We start from the raw sequence: 19,277 nt of genomic DNA on the forward strand, positions 1-19,277 counted from the left end.
ACGAAAGCATACTCTTATGACCTTCCACAAGTTAGAAAAAAGAATGCATTGTTTTGCTGAACAGAATTATTTGTCAACGGATCTTGAATCTTAAAACTTGCTTTCATAAGTGAAAGTGAAGCAAGTACGATTTGATTTAAACACAAAGGAAATATTTAATGTTTATTGTACCCAAAATATATTATAATATTATGGTACCATGTCGAGACCGTAAAGCATAACTGTGCTTTTGAAAGAAACAATTTGACCCACCTCATATTGATAGTTATGAATCATATCTTAAGACCGACGGCAAGGGCATTCTGTATTATGTGCAGGTCTAATTTTGAAACATCGTCCGACATCATTTTGACTGGCTGGTATTCAAGGTGAATAGAAGAACACAGATACAAACTGTTCGCACGTCGCATGGATATTATTCAGGGTGTTTTGGTTATTCCAGGATGAGAAAAATGACTATAAAACCTCTTGATTTGCAAAGTTTACTCCTGCGATAGAAATAAAATCATTTAGTTTCATTTCCTGGACTCCGAAATTGCTCACAAATATCCGTATTTGTGCGAGACTTATCCAAAAAGACACGATATACCGGAACACGTTTTATGTTCCTTGACGGACAGTGTGAGATCAAGACAAACAACTTCCTCTCCAGTGGCTAGCTCTGTGGCAGTAGCTATAGCATGGTAGTCGCCCTATAATAATAATAATAATAATAGTAATAATGATAATAATAACAACATATATTTCTCTATCGCATTTTCGCCAAGTGTGGTATTTGGAAACTTAGAAGCTACGTATCTCTTTTTTCCACCTGTCTTAATCCTCTTTGTGTGTGTGTGTGTGTGTGTGTGTGTGTGTGTGTGTGTGATTTGGAATTTTAACGTAGCTTTAAAAACAATCAGTCTTATTACTACGATCTCTGCAGTGTGACAGTTTATAGTGACGTCTAGCACTGGGACATCGTGTCGCAGATATAAAGCATGATGTCCCACCCAGTCACATTATCCTGACACCTGGCCGAACAGTCCTTACACTAACCTCTTCATGCTGGGCGCCAAGCGAGGCAACTGTTAGTACCATTGTTAAAATTATTTGGTATGACTCGGCATGTGTTCAAAAAAGCGACCTCCCGGATCCGAGGCGGACGCTCTAACTATTAAGGCCACCAGAGCGGTGTTTTAATTATGAAATATATAAATCTATGTTTTAGCACATGCAGGAATCGACACAAGATTAATAGTCTTAAAGTCATGTGACCTATGAATACACTGTATAGACTTCACATTATTCCATTGTATCAAGAGAGAATTGACTTTGGAAAACAAAATATCAGACACGAATGCATACCGTACATTCTCCTTTCAGCATAAGTGACAAATAAATAGATCAATTTAATACGGGAAAAATTATCAAGACACTCATACGTTGTGTTGGAAGTTTGCTTTTGTTCGTGTGGTTTTTCGTGGTTACCACAAACTACAAATATAATGACAAAATGAATAACCATCCATTTCTTGGGCCATGGAGGATATTCCCAATCTATCATTAGGCCATGGGGGTTATTCTCCAGTCTAACATTAGGCCATGGAAGCAATTCCCCAATCTATCATTAGGCCATGGAGGCAATTCCCCAATTTAACATTAGGCCATGGAGGCAATTCCACAATCTAACATTAGGCCATGGAGGCAATTCCACAATCTAACATTAGGCCATGGAGGATATTCCCAATCTATCATTAGGCCATGGAGGTTATTCTCCAGTCTAACATTAGGCCATGGAAGCAATTCCCCAATTTAACATTAGGCCATGGAGATTATTCCTCAATCTAACATTAGACAGTGGAGGTTATTCCCTAATCTAACATTAGGCCATGGAGGTTATTCCCTAATCTAACATTAGGCAATGGAGGCTATTCCCCAGTCTAACATTAGGCCATGGAGGCAATTCCCCAATCTAACATTAGGCCATGGAGGCTATTCCCCAGTCTAACATTAGGCCATGGAGGCAATTCCCCAATTTAACATTAGGCCATGGAGGCAATTCCCCAATTTAACATTAGGCCATGGAGGCTATTCTCCAATCTAACATTAGGCCATGGAGGTTATTCCCTAATCTAACATTAGGCCATGGAGGTTATTCCCTAATCTAACATTAGGCAATGGAGGCAATTCCACAATCTAACATTAGGCCATGAAGGCTATTCCCCAATCTAAGATTAGGCCATGGAGGCTATTCCCCAATCTAACATTAGGCCATGGAGGCTATTCCCCAATCCAACATTAGGCCATGGTGGCTATTCCCCAATCTAACATTTTAAGTACAGAAGAAATTGTCAGATGTAATGACATCCATAAAAATATACAGATTGGCAGTTTTGTTAAACTCACTATATCCTAGATCGTCCGTTGCAAATGTGCTCGTATTTATTTCATGTCATAGCAATTAATAATGTGTTATGTATTCTTACATCTATTAAGTACTAATCTGAGTTAATACGGTCTCTTCGTAAAGTTTACCTTTATGTCTGTTTAAACTGCGTTTGGAACAAGCTGAAACTGCAGCAAGGACGCGTTATAAAATATCATCATATAGAACTGCTTTTACATAAAGGTGTATCCCTATTCCTTTCTTTCGAGGTGCGCTTTATTCGCATAACCATTTCTTTCTCCTTATATTGGTTACTAACATTAAAAAACCCACAAAATACTCTGATCAGGAACGTTTGAAGATACTTTACTTCTGCCAATGTGGATTGATGCAAATTTTCTTGTATATCGAAAACCCGAAACAAAGACGTTTGAGAAAATATATAACACAAAAATGTAATAACTATAAAGCGCATAAAGGCTGATCTTACCGATCGAGTTCATTGCAATTAAAATTTAGGGATTTAATGATTTCATGTTTCTTGTAAGGGATGAATCAAGTTTGAAAACAACTTTGGTAGTATCATCACGACTCACTGATTGGCGTTATTTCTTTACCACAATCTTTGTTTCAAATTAAACAAAAACAATACTCATAATCAACTGTTTAAAGTTATTAAAGGATGAAATTTCTTTACTGGCGGATGATTTGCATTCTTTAACCCAGGTGCCCGATTGTCCTTAACCATTTTGTATTTTTCACAGCTTATGGCTTGTTTTACAATTCAAGGTGAACGACTGCTTTTTGAAATAATAATGTACGCGAAAATAGTTGAATAATAATCAAAGAAGAGACCTATTTATTGGCGGCACTCGAGCAAAACATCCTGGAAGAGCATGTACTTACTGCAGCAAAAAAGGTCAGAATTTTTGGAATCGGTGGAAGAGTCAGGGTGTAGCTGTTCAGATGAACCTCCATAGGTCCCACAGGGCAGTGATCGGGCACCTGTTGGGTCGACATCATAGTCCTAATCTGCCTGCCGATATTTCCCATAATTCCCGCCCAGTCTTCCGTCATCATTTGATCAACAGTATTACACAGGTCATCATAGGTGCTGAAATGAGGACGATACATTTGAAATGATAGGAAGAAACAACCTACCAAATATATCTGCTGCATAAGGCTTTAACAGTCAGATGGTCCCAGGCATCACTAAACTAAATGAGGTAATCATCTGTATTGTCTTCCTACATTGGTTCAAAGAAAATCGTCGACGTTTTTTCTCTGGTTATTATGGAGATTTCCTAGCCAGTGAAGAATATGACTTGTGTTCATTAGAAACTAGCACCAAAACCTTGACAGAAATATGATGATTATTCAGCTGGGGTTGTCTCGGATGATAAAGCAAGCATGTGCGCGATTCGACCAGTTTAGAAAATATCCCTTGCATTAAGCAGTCCAGTCATTTCTCAAACGCAGCAATATTCTGAAAACGCAACATAACGGGCGATGGTCTTTCTTAAATATGTTGTTTAGGTTAGTGCCTGACGTAACACGAATATACATTTTTCATCTGAACTTACAGCTAGTGCAATGTTTTTCATCTAATATGTACAAAAATGACGAAAATGTTTAACTAACTTAAGTAGTGAAACCTACTGCATTCATGTAGCACCTTTACGGTCCCCAGATCAGTTCTCGGTTATTTACATCCGAAAGATTCTAGGATCAATGTAACCCATATGTCCAAGCCTGTCTCAAGTTCTACAATGTCCACACCAAAGTGACCATATGATCCTAACGTTTGTAATATCAAGACTTCTTCACACTGTCACTCATACAAACAGACAGACAGACAGGCATTATTCGTTCGCCCAACTATCTAGCCATATGTACATAAGCTTAAACAGTCTGATTAATTTGACATACATGCACATTTGCAGAAGCACCTGCGTTTACATATACATGTTTCCGTGCATACATATATAAATACATACCTAGTGATAATCATGTATATATTCATACGAACATAAACATGTACGTGCGCTTACAATTATGTATAATTTATCCACACACACACACGCACACACACTCTCATATATATATATATATATACCAGACAGAACGGACAGGGTTACCTCTGGTTTCCTATAGAAGAATGCTTGATAATTGTAGGCTGAATTCATATTTTAATACAAATAATACTATCATACAGGTTCGAAAATATTTTAATATTTCATAGGAATCCGTAATGACTGGGTAGATACATGAGAATTAATTACTAGGTCGTCATGCGAGTGTGTCTGCTACGCACGAGTACATATTTAACCGATTGAGTAACATCATGTTTTGGTGATGTGTGCCTAGTCGTGGGGGAATATGAACTCGTGTGTGCAGGCAAAGCAATGGGTTCCGTTTACCCGCGGACCTTGGTTCGAATCTCCGTAGAGTATGAATTAAACAATTCTCTAACTATATGATAATATTATTTGTATTAAAATATATATGAGCACATCTGTTACAGACATGTATACAGAATGAATGAATGAATGAATGAATGAATGAATGAATGAATGAACACTATAGTTACTCACTTACCATGATCCTACATGGAACAGACAAGGAATAGGAATGTCCAGAAGGAATGTCTTTCTCTTGATGCTTAGTTTCAGCGACGTATGGCTGATACTTCTGTTCAGTTTAGCATCCACCGTTAAGTGGAAATCCCCTGGTACTTCTACTGGCATGGGGGTGACGGCCACATTCTGTATCGTGATAGGGCTGTTACGATTTTGATCTGGAAAAGGAAATTAAACTGAATGCAAATAGTCTGTCATTTGAGAACGAGTGTCCCGTACAAGTACGTTAATTATGCAAATGAAGTTAGCAGGACAACATTCATACGTACAAGTGTCCATGATAGGTAGGTGTCCGTCATGATTGGTCTTCATTATGATTTCAAATACTCTTTTGAAGCCCAGTTCATATGCCGTTTTGTAATAATAATTTAAAATATTTCCATAGATCTTGTATGAAATCAATTTTGAATTGTATCTTGCTCTTATCAGTTCAATTTTGTATTTAACTGTACGGAATTATAACAGAATATTTTGCATGCCCATTTACAGCCGGAGTAAACGCAAGTTTTTATACCAGCGAATCTTGATAAAGTTTCTTTTTAAAATGTATAATTCAAAATCGTAGCACTGTGATAATTGTACACGTTTATTTTAGACTGAGTTAAGAGGGCAAGTACCCAGGCATTGCCATTTATTCCATGATGAAAATTAACAGTGTTAGGGAGAAATAATTTCTCTAACACATATCATTAATAAGTATTTGTCATAAATGCTGTCGAGCCTTTTGTGACGTCGAGATAAGGTTATACAATTTAACAATGGCTGTCTTCAATATTTATATGTTTCAGGACTCCATGGCATTGAAAGTAAAAGTATTGCGATTTCTAAAAGTAAGCCATAGAGACGCTAAGTAGGTAATATTTACAAATACAGACACTGTTTAGTAGACTCGTAGCCTATTTTGTAGAAAGCCGCACTTTCAGGGCAGCTCGGGTCGGCTGCCTCAGTGTGCCTTTTAGCAAGGTACTGTATTCCCATTGTCAGGCATGATACATCCAATAATGTGCTAAACGTTTCGCTAAAAGCATCCCAGCAGCCAAACTAACAAATGTACTGAGGCAGCATTAACATATTTACAACATATGTCTACGCGAAACATTAGCTGGTCTTGTTATGGTGAAGATTGTATATCATAGCACTCTAGTTTTCAAGGCTTGGCAAAAAGCCTCTTAACATATTATGTCACGGTTCCAGCAGAACAATTAAAGGAAATGAATGAAATTCACTTTTTATGGCCATACGTGCTACTTTACTGAAGAGGTGTTGGTGTTTAATGTTCAGTCATTAATAAACCTTGTAACCTACGTTTTTAATGTTAGAACTGGTCATTTGGTTAGGAATATATATATATATATATATATATATATATATATATATATATATATATATATATATATATATATATATATATAACAATTTGCTAGAAAAATATATTTGGCTTCGTATTTTAATCATCCTTTAATGAAAATAAGTTGATGGTATTTGGCTTCATAGTCTCTCCAGTTCAAATACAATTGTAAACTTTCCTTTAAAATGTTCCAGCTGCGAGGAACGTACTTCTCAATTTCCTTAATGTTACAACGAACACAAATATCTCCACCACCCCCACCCCACCCCCGACAAATTTCGGAATGTTACGCTGAGAAATATTATATAGTATGCATTTTCGTACTGTGTTTTGAAATGTTTTATGTGGAGTGGGACATGGCAAAGTCTACTATTGCTTATGAAATTAATGGAGACTGAGTTCTGGTTCTTGTTTGTCATATAATACAAGGTGCATCGGTCCAATATTGGCACACCCACATAGACATGTACACAAACACGTTCTCTTGTTTCATCTATCGTATCTGTGTATAACACGTGTAATTAAGCACGCTTGCACTGTCAAGTACCAGTGGTAGGACAGATAAGTCAACACTGAAAACAGCACTACGTGACAAGGTTCAATCTTATCTGTCTGTCCGTTTGGATATTTCGGCGATCCCTCCATATTACTTTATACTAGAATGGGATGTCGTGTCTGCGATAAGTTAAACCCACGTTAGAAGTTGAGTGTAATGGAGGTCAAGGACTGTGAAATCGATTTTCATGAAAAGCTGAGTTTGCAAACCGTCCGGTTCGGCTACAAAGGGAAGGGATGGTACCTTAAACAAGAACTGTGATTTGTCAAAGATATGAAGCTTACTTGACTAATTGATTTATTACTGACTGATGTATTTGTAGACTTATTAACTGGTGTCTACATCCCGTTGAATTTCTTTGATAGTCGATCAGGTATCAAGTCATTTGCACCTTGAGTAACGCCCTTATAGCTCCGACTGTCAATCCAGTGACATAAATATATTACATATTCATCATGGCCAACCTGTCAATCAGTCGACATGGCTAGGTACTAAGTTGTCACTGTGACAAACCAGCCTTTCATTGGACATTGATGTGCAGCATTTGGTCACCGTGGCCAACCAGTTTAACTTTCTACATTAATGTGTACTCAGCATGTCCAAACTTTAAGTTAGTGGACATGTATATGTATTATGTGGTCGCCAAGTCCAACCTGCAAATTAGTCGGAATGAATATGTTTGAAGTGGATACCATGACTGACCTGTCAATCAGTCGAAACGAATATGTATTATTTCGTCACCATGTCCAACCTAATATTCAGTGGACATGGACATGTATTTAGTAATCAACATGGCCAACCCATTAATTAGCCAACATGAACATGTATAAATTTTAGTTACCTTGACTGATCTGTCAGTTAGTCGACATTTATATGAATAATGTAGTCATTATGAGCAAACAGTCAATCCTCTAACATGCACTTGTATTGTGGTCACTATAGCCATATAGGTCAGTCCAAACCTACGTAGGACCAGCACCATTTTATGTAAGATTCTCAGTCTTAAAGAACTGTTTATGCTTGCAGTGTTAAGCTCTTATTTGTTGTCCGGGACATCACATGGGAAGTAAATGAACGTTATTCCCCACACACACACACACACACACACACGTTATCATCAAGAGGCATACGTCGTCGATACAGATGAGCCTCATGACATTATAGCGTTATCACACTTTTTACATACTGATGTCATCCTAATTATTTGATCTTCTGATGTGCATCATTAATTAAATTATACCTAAAGTTGAGTAAACACATAAATAAAACACACACACACACACATATAAATATATATATATATATATATATATATATATATATATATATATATATATATATATATATAATGAGGACTTTGTGGTCGAAATAAGTGAGTTTTAAGAACACACTTGAATGGGATCACTGTGTTTTTGTGTTTAAGTTCAGTGGGCAATTCATTCCACGTGCTGGGCCCTGGTAGGCAAAGAACGTTGTCCATATGACTTCGTTTTCGTAGTGGGAATAATGAGTATATGATTGTCAGAAGAGGAGAGTAAGTATCTTGCTGGTGTGTACACGTGGGTGAGGTCGGATAGGTACGTTTTACTTGAGTCCGTCAGTGAAACGTAGCACAGAGAACAAATTTTGTGTTTGATTCTGGATCGAATGGATAGCCGGTGTAGGGTACAGAGCAGCGAGGAGGTGTATTCTGATCGTGGTACTCTAAGTAAAACCCGTGCAGCTGTGTCTTGAACGTTTTGAAGTTTCTGAAGTAGATATGGAGATGAACCAGGCAGAATTGAGTTACAATAGTCCAGTCTTGAAAGTACTAATGAACATACAAGTGTTTTAGTGGCGTCAACTGAAAGATATTTGCGAATGGAGCTGATGCGTCTCAGCTCAAGCTTTGCAGCCTTGTATATGTTCATGACATGTTGCTGCAACGTGAGAGTACTGTCCAGAGTGACACCTAGGTTTCGTACTGACTGTGTGAATTTAATGTTGGTGTTACTGATATTTATTGTTTGAGGTAAAAGATGTGACTGAGAAAGTCTTTGTGTTGTGATCAGAATGGCCTCAGTTTTATCATCATTTATCTGTAACTTGTTACATATCATACATGATTTCACATAGAAATGCACCTCTCTACACCTTAGATGGTAGCATCAACTTCAGTTGGGTGGTTAGATTTGTATATTTGGGTGTCGTCAGCGTACAATTGGTGAGACACTGGATGATGATCAATGACACTTGAGAGCGGATGAGTGTATATAATGAAGAGAACAGGTCCAAAAACAGACCCCTGTGGAACACCACAACATATGTTAACTGGGCTGGAGTGTATTCCATTTGCAGACACAATTTCTGTCTTGTTGACCAAGTAGGACTTGAACCACAGTAAGGCTGTATCATGAATGTCAAATACATGCTGCTGACGTTAAAGAAATATATCATGGTATATTGTGTTAAATGCTGAAGACAAATCAAGGAGGGTGAGGACTCTAATCTGTCTGCTATCCAAAGCAGAGAGAATGTCATTAACTACTTTTTGAAGAGTAGTTTCAGTACTGTGGCAAGGGCGATATGCAGATTGTACATTGCTAAAAAGACTGTTTGAATTCAGATAAGATACAAGTTGGAATAGAACAACCTTTTCTAAGATTTTGATATGAATGGCAGATTAGAAACTGGGCGGTAGTTCTTTAAATCGTTATGGTCGAGTGTTGGTTTCTTCAGCAGAGGCTTTACAATGGCGGTTTTGAAAAATGACGGGAATTCCCCTGATGAGAGAGATGTATTAATAACATCAGTTAGTGAAGGCAATAATGGAACTAAGCACTCAAGCAGCAGGGATGTTGGAATTGGATCAAGTTTACATGACTTTGGTGCACTCTTCATCACGATTGTACGTACTAAATCCATAGAGACAGGTTCAAATGCTGCTAAAGACTGCCGCGGAAAACTGTATCCCAACTGTATGGCGACGACGAGTCGATTGAAATTGTGTTGTCAAGCTTATCTCTAATGGTTTGTACTTTGTCACGGAAGAAATTTGCAAACAGGTCTGGAAGGTCGACTAGAGAGAAGCTAGTTGGAAGTGGAGTACATTTGTCCCTTGACATCAGCTTGTTAGTAATCTCGAAGAGCTCTTTGCAGCTGGAACTTTCCATGATCTTAGTACTGTAGTGGGCTGATTATGCTGCGTTGGCTATGTTTGTGACGTTTTTCTTAGTGGCTTCATAGATTTGCTTATGAATAGTGAGTCTGGTGGAAAGCCAAAGCCTCTCAGCTTTACGGCGGTCTCCTTTAGCAGTGCGAAGCTGGTCCATAACACTGCTATACCATGGAGAACACTTTTGAATTGATACTCTGCACTTGGTGGCTGGGGCATGTTTGTCGAGCAATGAACGCAGGCAGTTATCGAGCTGTTCTGCTGTAGGAGGTAGGCAAGTTGTTAGGTTTGCTTGGATGTCATGCAGTAGTTTGGTTCTATTTATCATACGGAGGTTTCTCTTAGTAGCAAATAAAGGTGGAGGGTTAGGGACTGATACGTCAAGATGGCATATAATGCAGAAGTGATCTGATGCAAGTTCGTGGGATACCAGGGAGGAAGGTAGAATATTATCACCAGGTCTATGAAGAACACAGTCTATATTGTGACCATGTTTATGGGCGGGTTGGTTAACTGACTGTTTGACGTTGAAAACATTAATGGAATCTAGGAGTTGAAATCTCCAAGAATAATCAGGTTGCCACCTATCGAATTTCCATACACCAAGAGATTCGGAAACTGCTCCAAAAAGAGAGAGTCAGTCAGCTTGTTTTTTCTACTAGGAGGAGGGCGGTATAGGCAGAAAAAATGGACTGACCTTTGTTCCAGTGTAAGTGTGGTTTGGACTAGTTCAAACGATGTGTGGTAGAAATTGAAAGTTGTGGTGTGGTTAAGACGTTTGATCATGGAGTTCTTTGTGATGACAGCAATTCGACCTCCGCGAGAGTGGCGGGGAACGACTTGATGGAGTAACCGGTGGGTGTTAGATCCGCGCACTTGGGCTCATTGCCTGATGTTTTTAGCCATGTTTCTGTCAGGAAAAATACGTCGATATTCAGATGGTTGATTAAAAAAAATTAACTATTTCTGTGCACTTTTCCGGTAGTCCTACTGATTGGGCATTGAATAATGCAATAAGCAGAGGTATCTCTTGGATATTTGACAGAACGTTTTACGATTTAATAAGGATTTGAATTAGGTTATCTAAATTAACGGTCGAGTTTTTAAATTGTTGATCCGGAAAGGGCATAAGGGAGATAACTGGAATTCTTCGTCCTGTTCTACACCGGCAAGCTTTGAAACAACTTTTCTTTTTTCGCTTCTGTTTACATTTAAGTAATGATGAATGTAGTCCCAGTTCGTTTAGTCTAGAGCACCATGTAGTGTGGAGAGCCAAGGAGTGGTCATTTAAAGCAATCAATGAGGGTCCATCATAGCATAAACGGGTTGACTGGCGAGTATCGCGTGATGGCGGTTTGTTCAACAACAAAGAAGTTCTAGCAGTGGAGCAAGACAGCTGAGAAAAAGTCTAAGTGTTGTCGTTTCCAAAACAAGGAGGTGAACTGAACAGCCAATCCATGATGAACACAATAACGTAGACGAAGAAAGGCAACAAGCACATACGTCATGAAAAACGACACAAAAACACAACAGCTGCTTCAAGCCGGTTAAGCGATAGCACATACAGAGAGAGAGAGAGAGAGAGAGAGAGAGAGAGAGAGAGAGAGAATTATAAATATACGACAGACAGAAGGGATAGTGCTATCCCTGGATTCCTATAGAAGAATGCTTGATACTAGTAGATGTTTTGTAACAGATCTTAATAATACATCAGCTGTATTATAAACAGATATTAGCGGTGCACAGTCTGATCTCTTGGATGGTCTTTTGTTGGACAGTGCTGACTCGAGAGCTCTTCGACCATGTGCCAAGACAAAAGATAAAATAATATGGAAAATGTACCATGTCACTACTCGTGCATCAGACAATGTGGAATATATACCATGTCACGTCGTGTACATAAAACAATATTGAAAATATACCATGCCTTAAAATAATATAGGAAATTTATCATGTAACTACTTGCTCATATACTAATATGGAAAATGTACAATGTTAGTACTTGTTCTTGAAATAGTAGCTGCTTCTGTATTTTAAAATCCAACAAAGTTTCATGGCTAAACATGAGATACCCCTCTTATGAAATAACAAAGCGAAATGTATGGTGGTGAGTGGTGTATTTGAAGGAACACATTGACTCAGATCGCATCATTTTTCCGCAGCAGAAAGTCAGCGTGGCGGAATTACAGCAGGCTACAAATCGCTAAAGATTTCCGATGGTGTCGCATACTTGTTGTTATTTGTACTTAATAGGACACCATTACTAAGATCATGTCTTCAGCAACATACGGATAAATAGAAACAAGGTACTTATTTATATTATGTCCTTTATCAATACTGTTAATGCGAGATGTATTTGTTATTATTTAATATTAGACATAAACCAATAAGTTTCGCCCACAATTTATAGTACTGCGATAACACTAGGCAAACTGTGACGTCATTGGATGACATCATAATGTCATGACCACGTTACTCCAAGCTAATTGCATGGCATTAACTGATTTCACAAAAACTGACTTCCTTAAATTAGTTATGGTTTCAAATCTATTCTGATAATGGATGTAATATCATTTATTGCTTTCTCTATACATTTAGTTCCTCTGCGAAGAGAAGATCAGATATGACTGACCCATTCGCAAGTAAATAACATTCAAACCCGGGTCGGCGGGTACAATCATATTGGCTACACGCACCAACCCCTATACAGCATGATCATGTTTTTATCCATGAAAAGGACATCACGTAGTCGCTGTGTAGGTTATTATTGCAAAGTAAATACATGTTTCGGTTTCGGCAACACGTGCGTTGCCTGCATGCACCAACTTGACGTATATTTGTAAAGGCAGACGAAGTTTCAGTTCATGTGTTACTAACACTACCAAATATAACTTCTTTGCATTCTCTTTTCAGCACAGACCTCTCACGTCAGCTGATTACCATTTAATCTCCGCAAGCTGAACGAGTGTTTAATCCACACATTGCTTGAAAAGTCAACAGCTGTTTCAAAACCTAGTTGTACAAGATGGTCGAAGAAAGTCCTCCGTTTTAGCCATAATTTAAGCTGCCTGTTAATTAGTAGTAAAATTAGTGCTTTTTAGTTGTGCACGATTAAGGTAAGATCAATGATTTTCGTAAAGAGTCACTGATGATTTAAGGTACAGGATGGATTAAAGTCAACAACATACTGTAACCTTGTGTAGAACACAAAAATCTAGTTTATGATTATTATGAACAGTGCACATACATATATTTGTTGATATAATAATAATAATAATAATAATAATAATAAAGTTTATGATTATTATGAACAGTGCACATACATATATTTGTTGATAAAATAATAATGATAATAGCAATAATAATAATAATAATAATAATAATAATAATATTTTCCTGCGCAAATATGTAAACTTACTGCAACTGGACCATTGTAAACTGGTTATCTCTCTCTTGACATTGCCTTCCACAAGCCAGCTGGCGCTTGCCGCCAAAATCGCGAAAAATAGCACCGCCATGTGGATAGACCTTTCCGTCTTAGCTGTTCGAACTCGTTATGCAACTGGCGACGTATTGGTACAAGCTTTACGTCATACTACAGTGATCATTATGCTAAATCTTTCGGGGCACCAGATAAGAAATCACTGATTGTTCCTGTACATTCATCACGACTGGATTTACAGAACACATACATAGATAGATACACCTTATAGGAGGAATTTCTGCAAGGTTGAATTTTAGTGGCTGTGGCGATGTATATGATTGGGGTGGGATGCTCCCAACATCGTATTTAAACTATTATTAAAGTCCCACCCAGACTCTATTTTGTTGGAAATTAAATTTAGCGAAAGATAGATGTAAAGCTCATAGCCCCCAGTCAGCAATGCCGACGGTAAGATGGTTAAATATAAAAAAGGCTGAAATTCGATGAATAACAATTTAATAACAATTAAATAATCAAATGACTCAAATTTCCAATTACACTCCTTCCGCTCGACCCTTTCATAAGCCTAATGCGTCACTTGATTAGCAGTGTGAGATTGCTTTCCACCTGTCCTTGTATTTCTACTCATCTCTTGTATCTTTTCTCTCTCCTATTTCTCCAAATTCATTCTCCTCCTCTTCCCCCTCGACTTCCTCTAGACTCCTTCTCTTCCTTCACTTCCTCAGTACCGCCAGATTACGTGTGGCGTCTTTTCTCGGAGTTAGCTCTATTGATCAGCAATTCTTTCAGGCGAATACTGAATTACTCTTTACGTTTCAGAAGGTATCATTCGGGTCTGAATTGTAATCACGCCCTGTATCTCAATTTTTATTAGATATCACTGTGGACCGTTCCAATCAAACTTAGCGGACAATGTCCCTCTCGCTGTCTGTCAACGTGGGGACGGACAAGAACACGCCTCGTTCACCCAGTGGACTTTCCTTTTGATCCTTGAAAAAAAACTTTTAACATATAGGTGTGATAAGGTTAAGCCTTTATAAAGTGATACGACCGGTCGCCTTTCCAACTCAAGTTTCCGGTCTCTGCTGGTCACTGTAACCTTGCGTAAGTATTCAACACTAACCCTGCGGCAATGTTTAGAGATCAAACACGAGGCCGCGGTAATATTCCCAAGACAGGTATATTATAGCTTATACATGACTCTATAGCTGGAACTTAGCAAACATGACAGCGATGTTCCGATTTTAATAATACTAGTGCTTAGTTTTCGCCATTTTGCAAATTCCAATTATTTGCTCATTGCGGCAACATTATATGTTGGAAATTAGTAAAAGACATCAACATTGAACAAACCAGTTATTTGCCCATTCATTGCAATCGTAGCACCTTATTCTTTCAATCCCATGCTTGTTTAGTCTTTAAATAATTAGCCTTATTGATTCAAGTTTAGTTTTCTTTCCCACCTAATTTTGTAATAATTTGTATTTTGCTTACTCCTAGAGAGCCCCTTCTTATCGTTGCGAAGGCTTGCAGAGTTGAGGATTGGCTAACCTTTCATGACAGTTGACTGATCTGACTAGCTTTATCACATCTTGTATATAAACGACAACGTTTTTCTTTCTGTCTTCCTGTGTCACGGCTGCCAAACAAGAGGTCGCTAGTTCGAAGTTCGCGGCGTCGTCCCAAACTTTTTAAGATACCTTTTTGGCATTTTTATGTTCAAAATGTTTTAAAACTCGTCATCCCATTTTTTGTGTCTATTTTCTTTTTATTTATATGTTGAAACTTCTTTCTATTTTTTTATTTCATACCTCGTTACCAAAAGAAACAAAGGCATACAACTTACGTTATGATAGCATAACAATTTGTATAAACTGTAACGGAAATTTATATTACGTGCAGCAAATTTTTGTTTCTCTTGTATAAAAAATAATACAACTTGTTAATAGCGACATAATCTTACGTATGAACACCCACATTTGTATTTCTTTGCTTCTGTGTATCCGGCTGTCAAACAAGAGGTCGCAAATTTGACGTTCGCGGCAGCAACCCAAATTTTTTAAAACTTTGTTCTCGTATCTTTTAAACTCGCTCATCCAATTTTTAAAAATGTATTTCTACGTTTCTGTTTTTTTTTAACTTTCTTTATTTATAATTATTTCATACCTCGCTAGTAAAAAAAAATAATGCGAGGAGATTACTTTCAAATAGCAGAACAAAAGTTATACTTTATATAGGAAATTTATAATTTGGACGCAGTGTTTCCCGCTACTGATGCAAAAAAAAAAACAGTAAAACTTCCTTATACCGACATCTTCTATATAAACATCCACATTTGTCGTTCTGTGTGCACCGGCTGCTAAACATGAGGTCGTGAGTTCGAAACTCGCGGCGGCATCCCATTTATAAAAAAAAAAATCTTTCTATTCAAACTTTCTTTTAAACTAGCTCATCCTAATTTTTTTAATTTCATTTATTTATGTATTTATTTCTAGATTTATTTACTTTGCTTTGTTTTGTTCACGTCCGATGACTGGTAATTAGCCTAGTATCCATAAGCTATCCTTAAAAGGTGCGAGGGCCGGCTTTATTTAGATTTCGCTTTTCCAATCTTCTTTTCTTGCACCAGACAACCACTGTTGCGCTTAGGTGCGTAAAGCTCAAATACTATTTACTACAGTATACTATCTGAACATTCTCTTAGCCTTGTATTAATTTTTTTTAAGCCTTTCTTTGTAAGGTCTTAACACATGACTATATGCTATCATTAATACCGGGAAATTGATGACTTATTTCCCTTTTTAAAAATCTATATTTTTTTCTACGTTATCTGACACATTTTTGAGAAAGTTTTAATGAATATTTTCGCCAAACGATATCATCCATTAGCTCAGTTGAATGATAACGTAGTGTGTATGCAGATTTAGTTACATTAAAACTTTCCTTTATGTCGTATCCCGCAACATGCCCGCACCCTGAAAACGAAAGGATCCTACAGACATTGTTAATATCACTATATATTTATACACATCTTAGTATAGTTAGAGTGCGCTGATGGACGATATCAAGCAAGACGCTATGATTCCTTACTGCTTCTTACTCCATTTGTTTAATACATTCGCGAAATATTATCACAAACAAACAATTTTAAAAAAAAAAAATACACTCTTTTGCAATAATTCCATTTAACCAGTCTGTCTCTTTGTACTTAACTATACTTTTGTTTCTGTTGTTGTTATTGTTGTTATTACTGATAGCCGTCGTTAATTATAAACAAAGAAATATCTGAGTGACATAATGCATATTATCACATAGTAGGTATAGTTTTCCTATAGTATGTGCAGTTACATATTTTTTATATTACCACATGTTAAAATATCACTTTATGTGACTCTGATTGGTTTAAATAAGGCCATGAAATTATTGTGCAGTATCCTCTTTACTGATTGGCTGGGATCATGGGAAAACGTTTTTAACCCCGCCTTCTTGAATGTTTGGTTTTGAATGAACATTTTTAGCGGCCACTTTTGAACTCGACTCGCGAAAAGAAATTGAGGAAAAATTATCTCCGCTGCCTAAATATGGATATGTTACCCCCACAGGGGTTTGTTATGTTATGTAACAATATCATAATGAGAAACATGGCGTAAAACTACAAGATAAGAACAACAATAATAAATAAAACTAAGGATATTGCTTATTAGATGGCGCGGTGGGGAGAGGGAGCGGTATATCTGTAACATAGATATAGAATCCACCGTATATACAAGCGTGGTTTAAATGTTAACTTACAGAAGTAAATAAACTCACCTCTGTTCGCAGAAGAATTTGGACATAAATGGGTCTCTTAACTGACAGAACTTTATCCAACCACAGCATCTTTACGCGGTATATATGGGATGCAAATCGGACACAAAAAGAAATGTGTTTACGTCTTCTGTACAGTCTTTTGTTCCAGTCAAATACTGTAAATATCCGGTCACAAATGCATTGCAGTAAATGTGGGAATTTATGCATCCAGTAATCTTATTTCCACATAAAACTCGCAACAATGCAACGTTTAGTTATGCAAGTGACATTTTAGGGTAAACTTGTACTCTAGGCCAACTGTTTGCCGTATCAATGTGGCATCACATCGCATTAATCATTCGGTTTTGAAAAAAAATGATTTTGTCCTTATAAAATGTTCTGTTTTTTCAGATGGAAACCTTTTCTTTGATTTATATTTTGTAAAAACGTACAATCTACTTTTACTAGTTCAACTTTGTTTGGGCTATATTTTACGCACAACAAATGAAAGGCGCACCGTCTGTCAGAATGAATTAAATCATTCGTTCTTCTTTCAATCTAAATAATTTCCACTGAGATAAAAACTGTGATAAAAAGAATCTCAAATGGGTAATGATTTAATATTAAATTTATGAAACTCGATGAAACATGTCCAGCTTTTGCGAGCCAAGGCTCGCAAAAGCTGGACATTATTAAACCCGTTTAATAAATTCAGTATTAAATCCTTACCCATTTGAAATTCTCTATCTACCATTCTATAAATCTATTAAACATTACCACTGAAGTAAGAGCCAGTTTCCTTTTTCCAGCAGGCGTGTTTTGCTCATCCAACTCTATTTATATTTTCCTTCATACAAGTGACATACATTTTACCACGAAGCATTTTGCCCTGGCTAGGTTGTCACGCAGATCGTCATTTGTTGCTGCTCGAGCGCACGTTGAAACCTACAAACGGTGCATCAGACAACTTGGCTGAGTAGTCGACTTGCACCCTCCTACCTCTCATCCATCCGCCATCTCCTTTCCAACTCCCACGCCTAGTTACAACTTGGTCATCTCCAATGGCGATTTGTTGCCATTGTTTCTGCAATTAATATTTAGTCTACTACAGAGTCTTTGTAGGTATGTGGCTGAGCAGGAAAGCATATGTTTGTGTTTTTGTTGGCACAGAGAAAAAAGTCCGTTTCATCGAGCCATGTTTGAATGTCTTCTGGAAAATGTCATATTTTTTTTATATAGAAAGTATGCAGTACTCAGTAGGACAGCAAAGCTTGCAAGAACATGATGCCCTTTCCTTTTGAAATCACGGGGCTACTTTGCAGGTATATACAGATATGCAGTGGAAAGTGCTCTCACTCTCATCAATGTCAGTCTATGTACAGAAAGTTGAACTAAAAAGTAACATGATAGTAAATGCATCTTGAAGTGAAACACCGCTGAGACTGAACAATTATGACATCTCTCAATTGGTTGTATGTCCATCAATGCAAATACATACGGTTTAAATTAATCTAACACAAGACATTTCAATGTCTCGATGCTTAGAATAAACGGACTAAATAATTGGGAGATATGCAACATTACATTTCATATTCTGCGCTGAAACCGCTGAAGATATCCATTCATTAATAATGCAGATTAGCACATTGGCGGTTATATTCGTGGAGACGCATTTATGCAATTGTTTTATGTTGCATTTCTTGTTTTGATCTTTATGAGAGAGCCGAACGCTAAGGCCAGATTTACAGATAACTGCTAGTGGCAACTCTCATTTGCAAAGCAAAGTTAAACAAATATTAGTCGAATTAAAAAACATGGTGGTTCCGCTCAGCTCTACTGCCCCACTTGCAGATAATTTTATGAAGTATGCTCTTTCCAACGCAGTAGCAGGAAAGCCAACATTGGTGTCTCGATTTCAGGCAACGCAGTAAAAATAAATTTGCAAGGTAGTTAAATCTTTTTAATTAAGGTTAGAATT

General features: G+C 37.3%; 1 protein-coding gene across 1 annotated transcript; it reads right to left on the reverse strand.

The window, feature by feature from the left end:
* Positions 1-468: 468 nt before the first annotated feature.
* LOC149790710 (ganglioside GM2 activator-like) lies at positions 469-13,644 on the reverse strand. Its single transcript, XM_089971432.1, has 4 exons — positions 13,484-13,644; positions 4,967-5,165; positions 3,275-3,482; positions 469-692 (listed from the first exon to the last, which is right to left on the reverse strand). The coding sequence occupies exons 1-4, from the start codon at positions 13,581-13,583 to the stop codon at positions 567-569; spliced, it is 633 nt and encodes a 210-aa protein (XP_089827558.1). The 5' UTR covers positions 13,584-13,644; the 3' UTR covers positions 469-566.
* Positions 13,645-19,277: the final 5,633 nt, after the last annotated feature.

The sequence above is a fragment of the Sinohyriopsis cumingii genome, chromosome 10 (assembly GCF_028554795.1).
Source record: "Sinohyriopsis cumingii isolate HCF-2022 chromosome 10, ASM2855479v2, whole genome shotgun sequence".
In the NCBI taxonomy this organism is placed as follows: Eukaryota; Metazoa; Mollusca; class Bivalvia; order Unionida; family Unionidae; genus Sinohyriopsis; species Sinohyriopsis cumingii.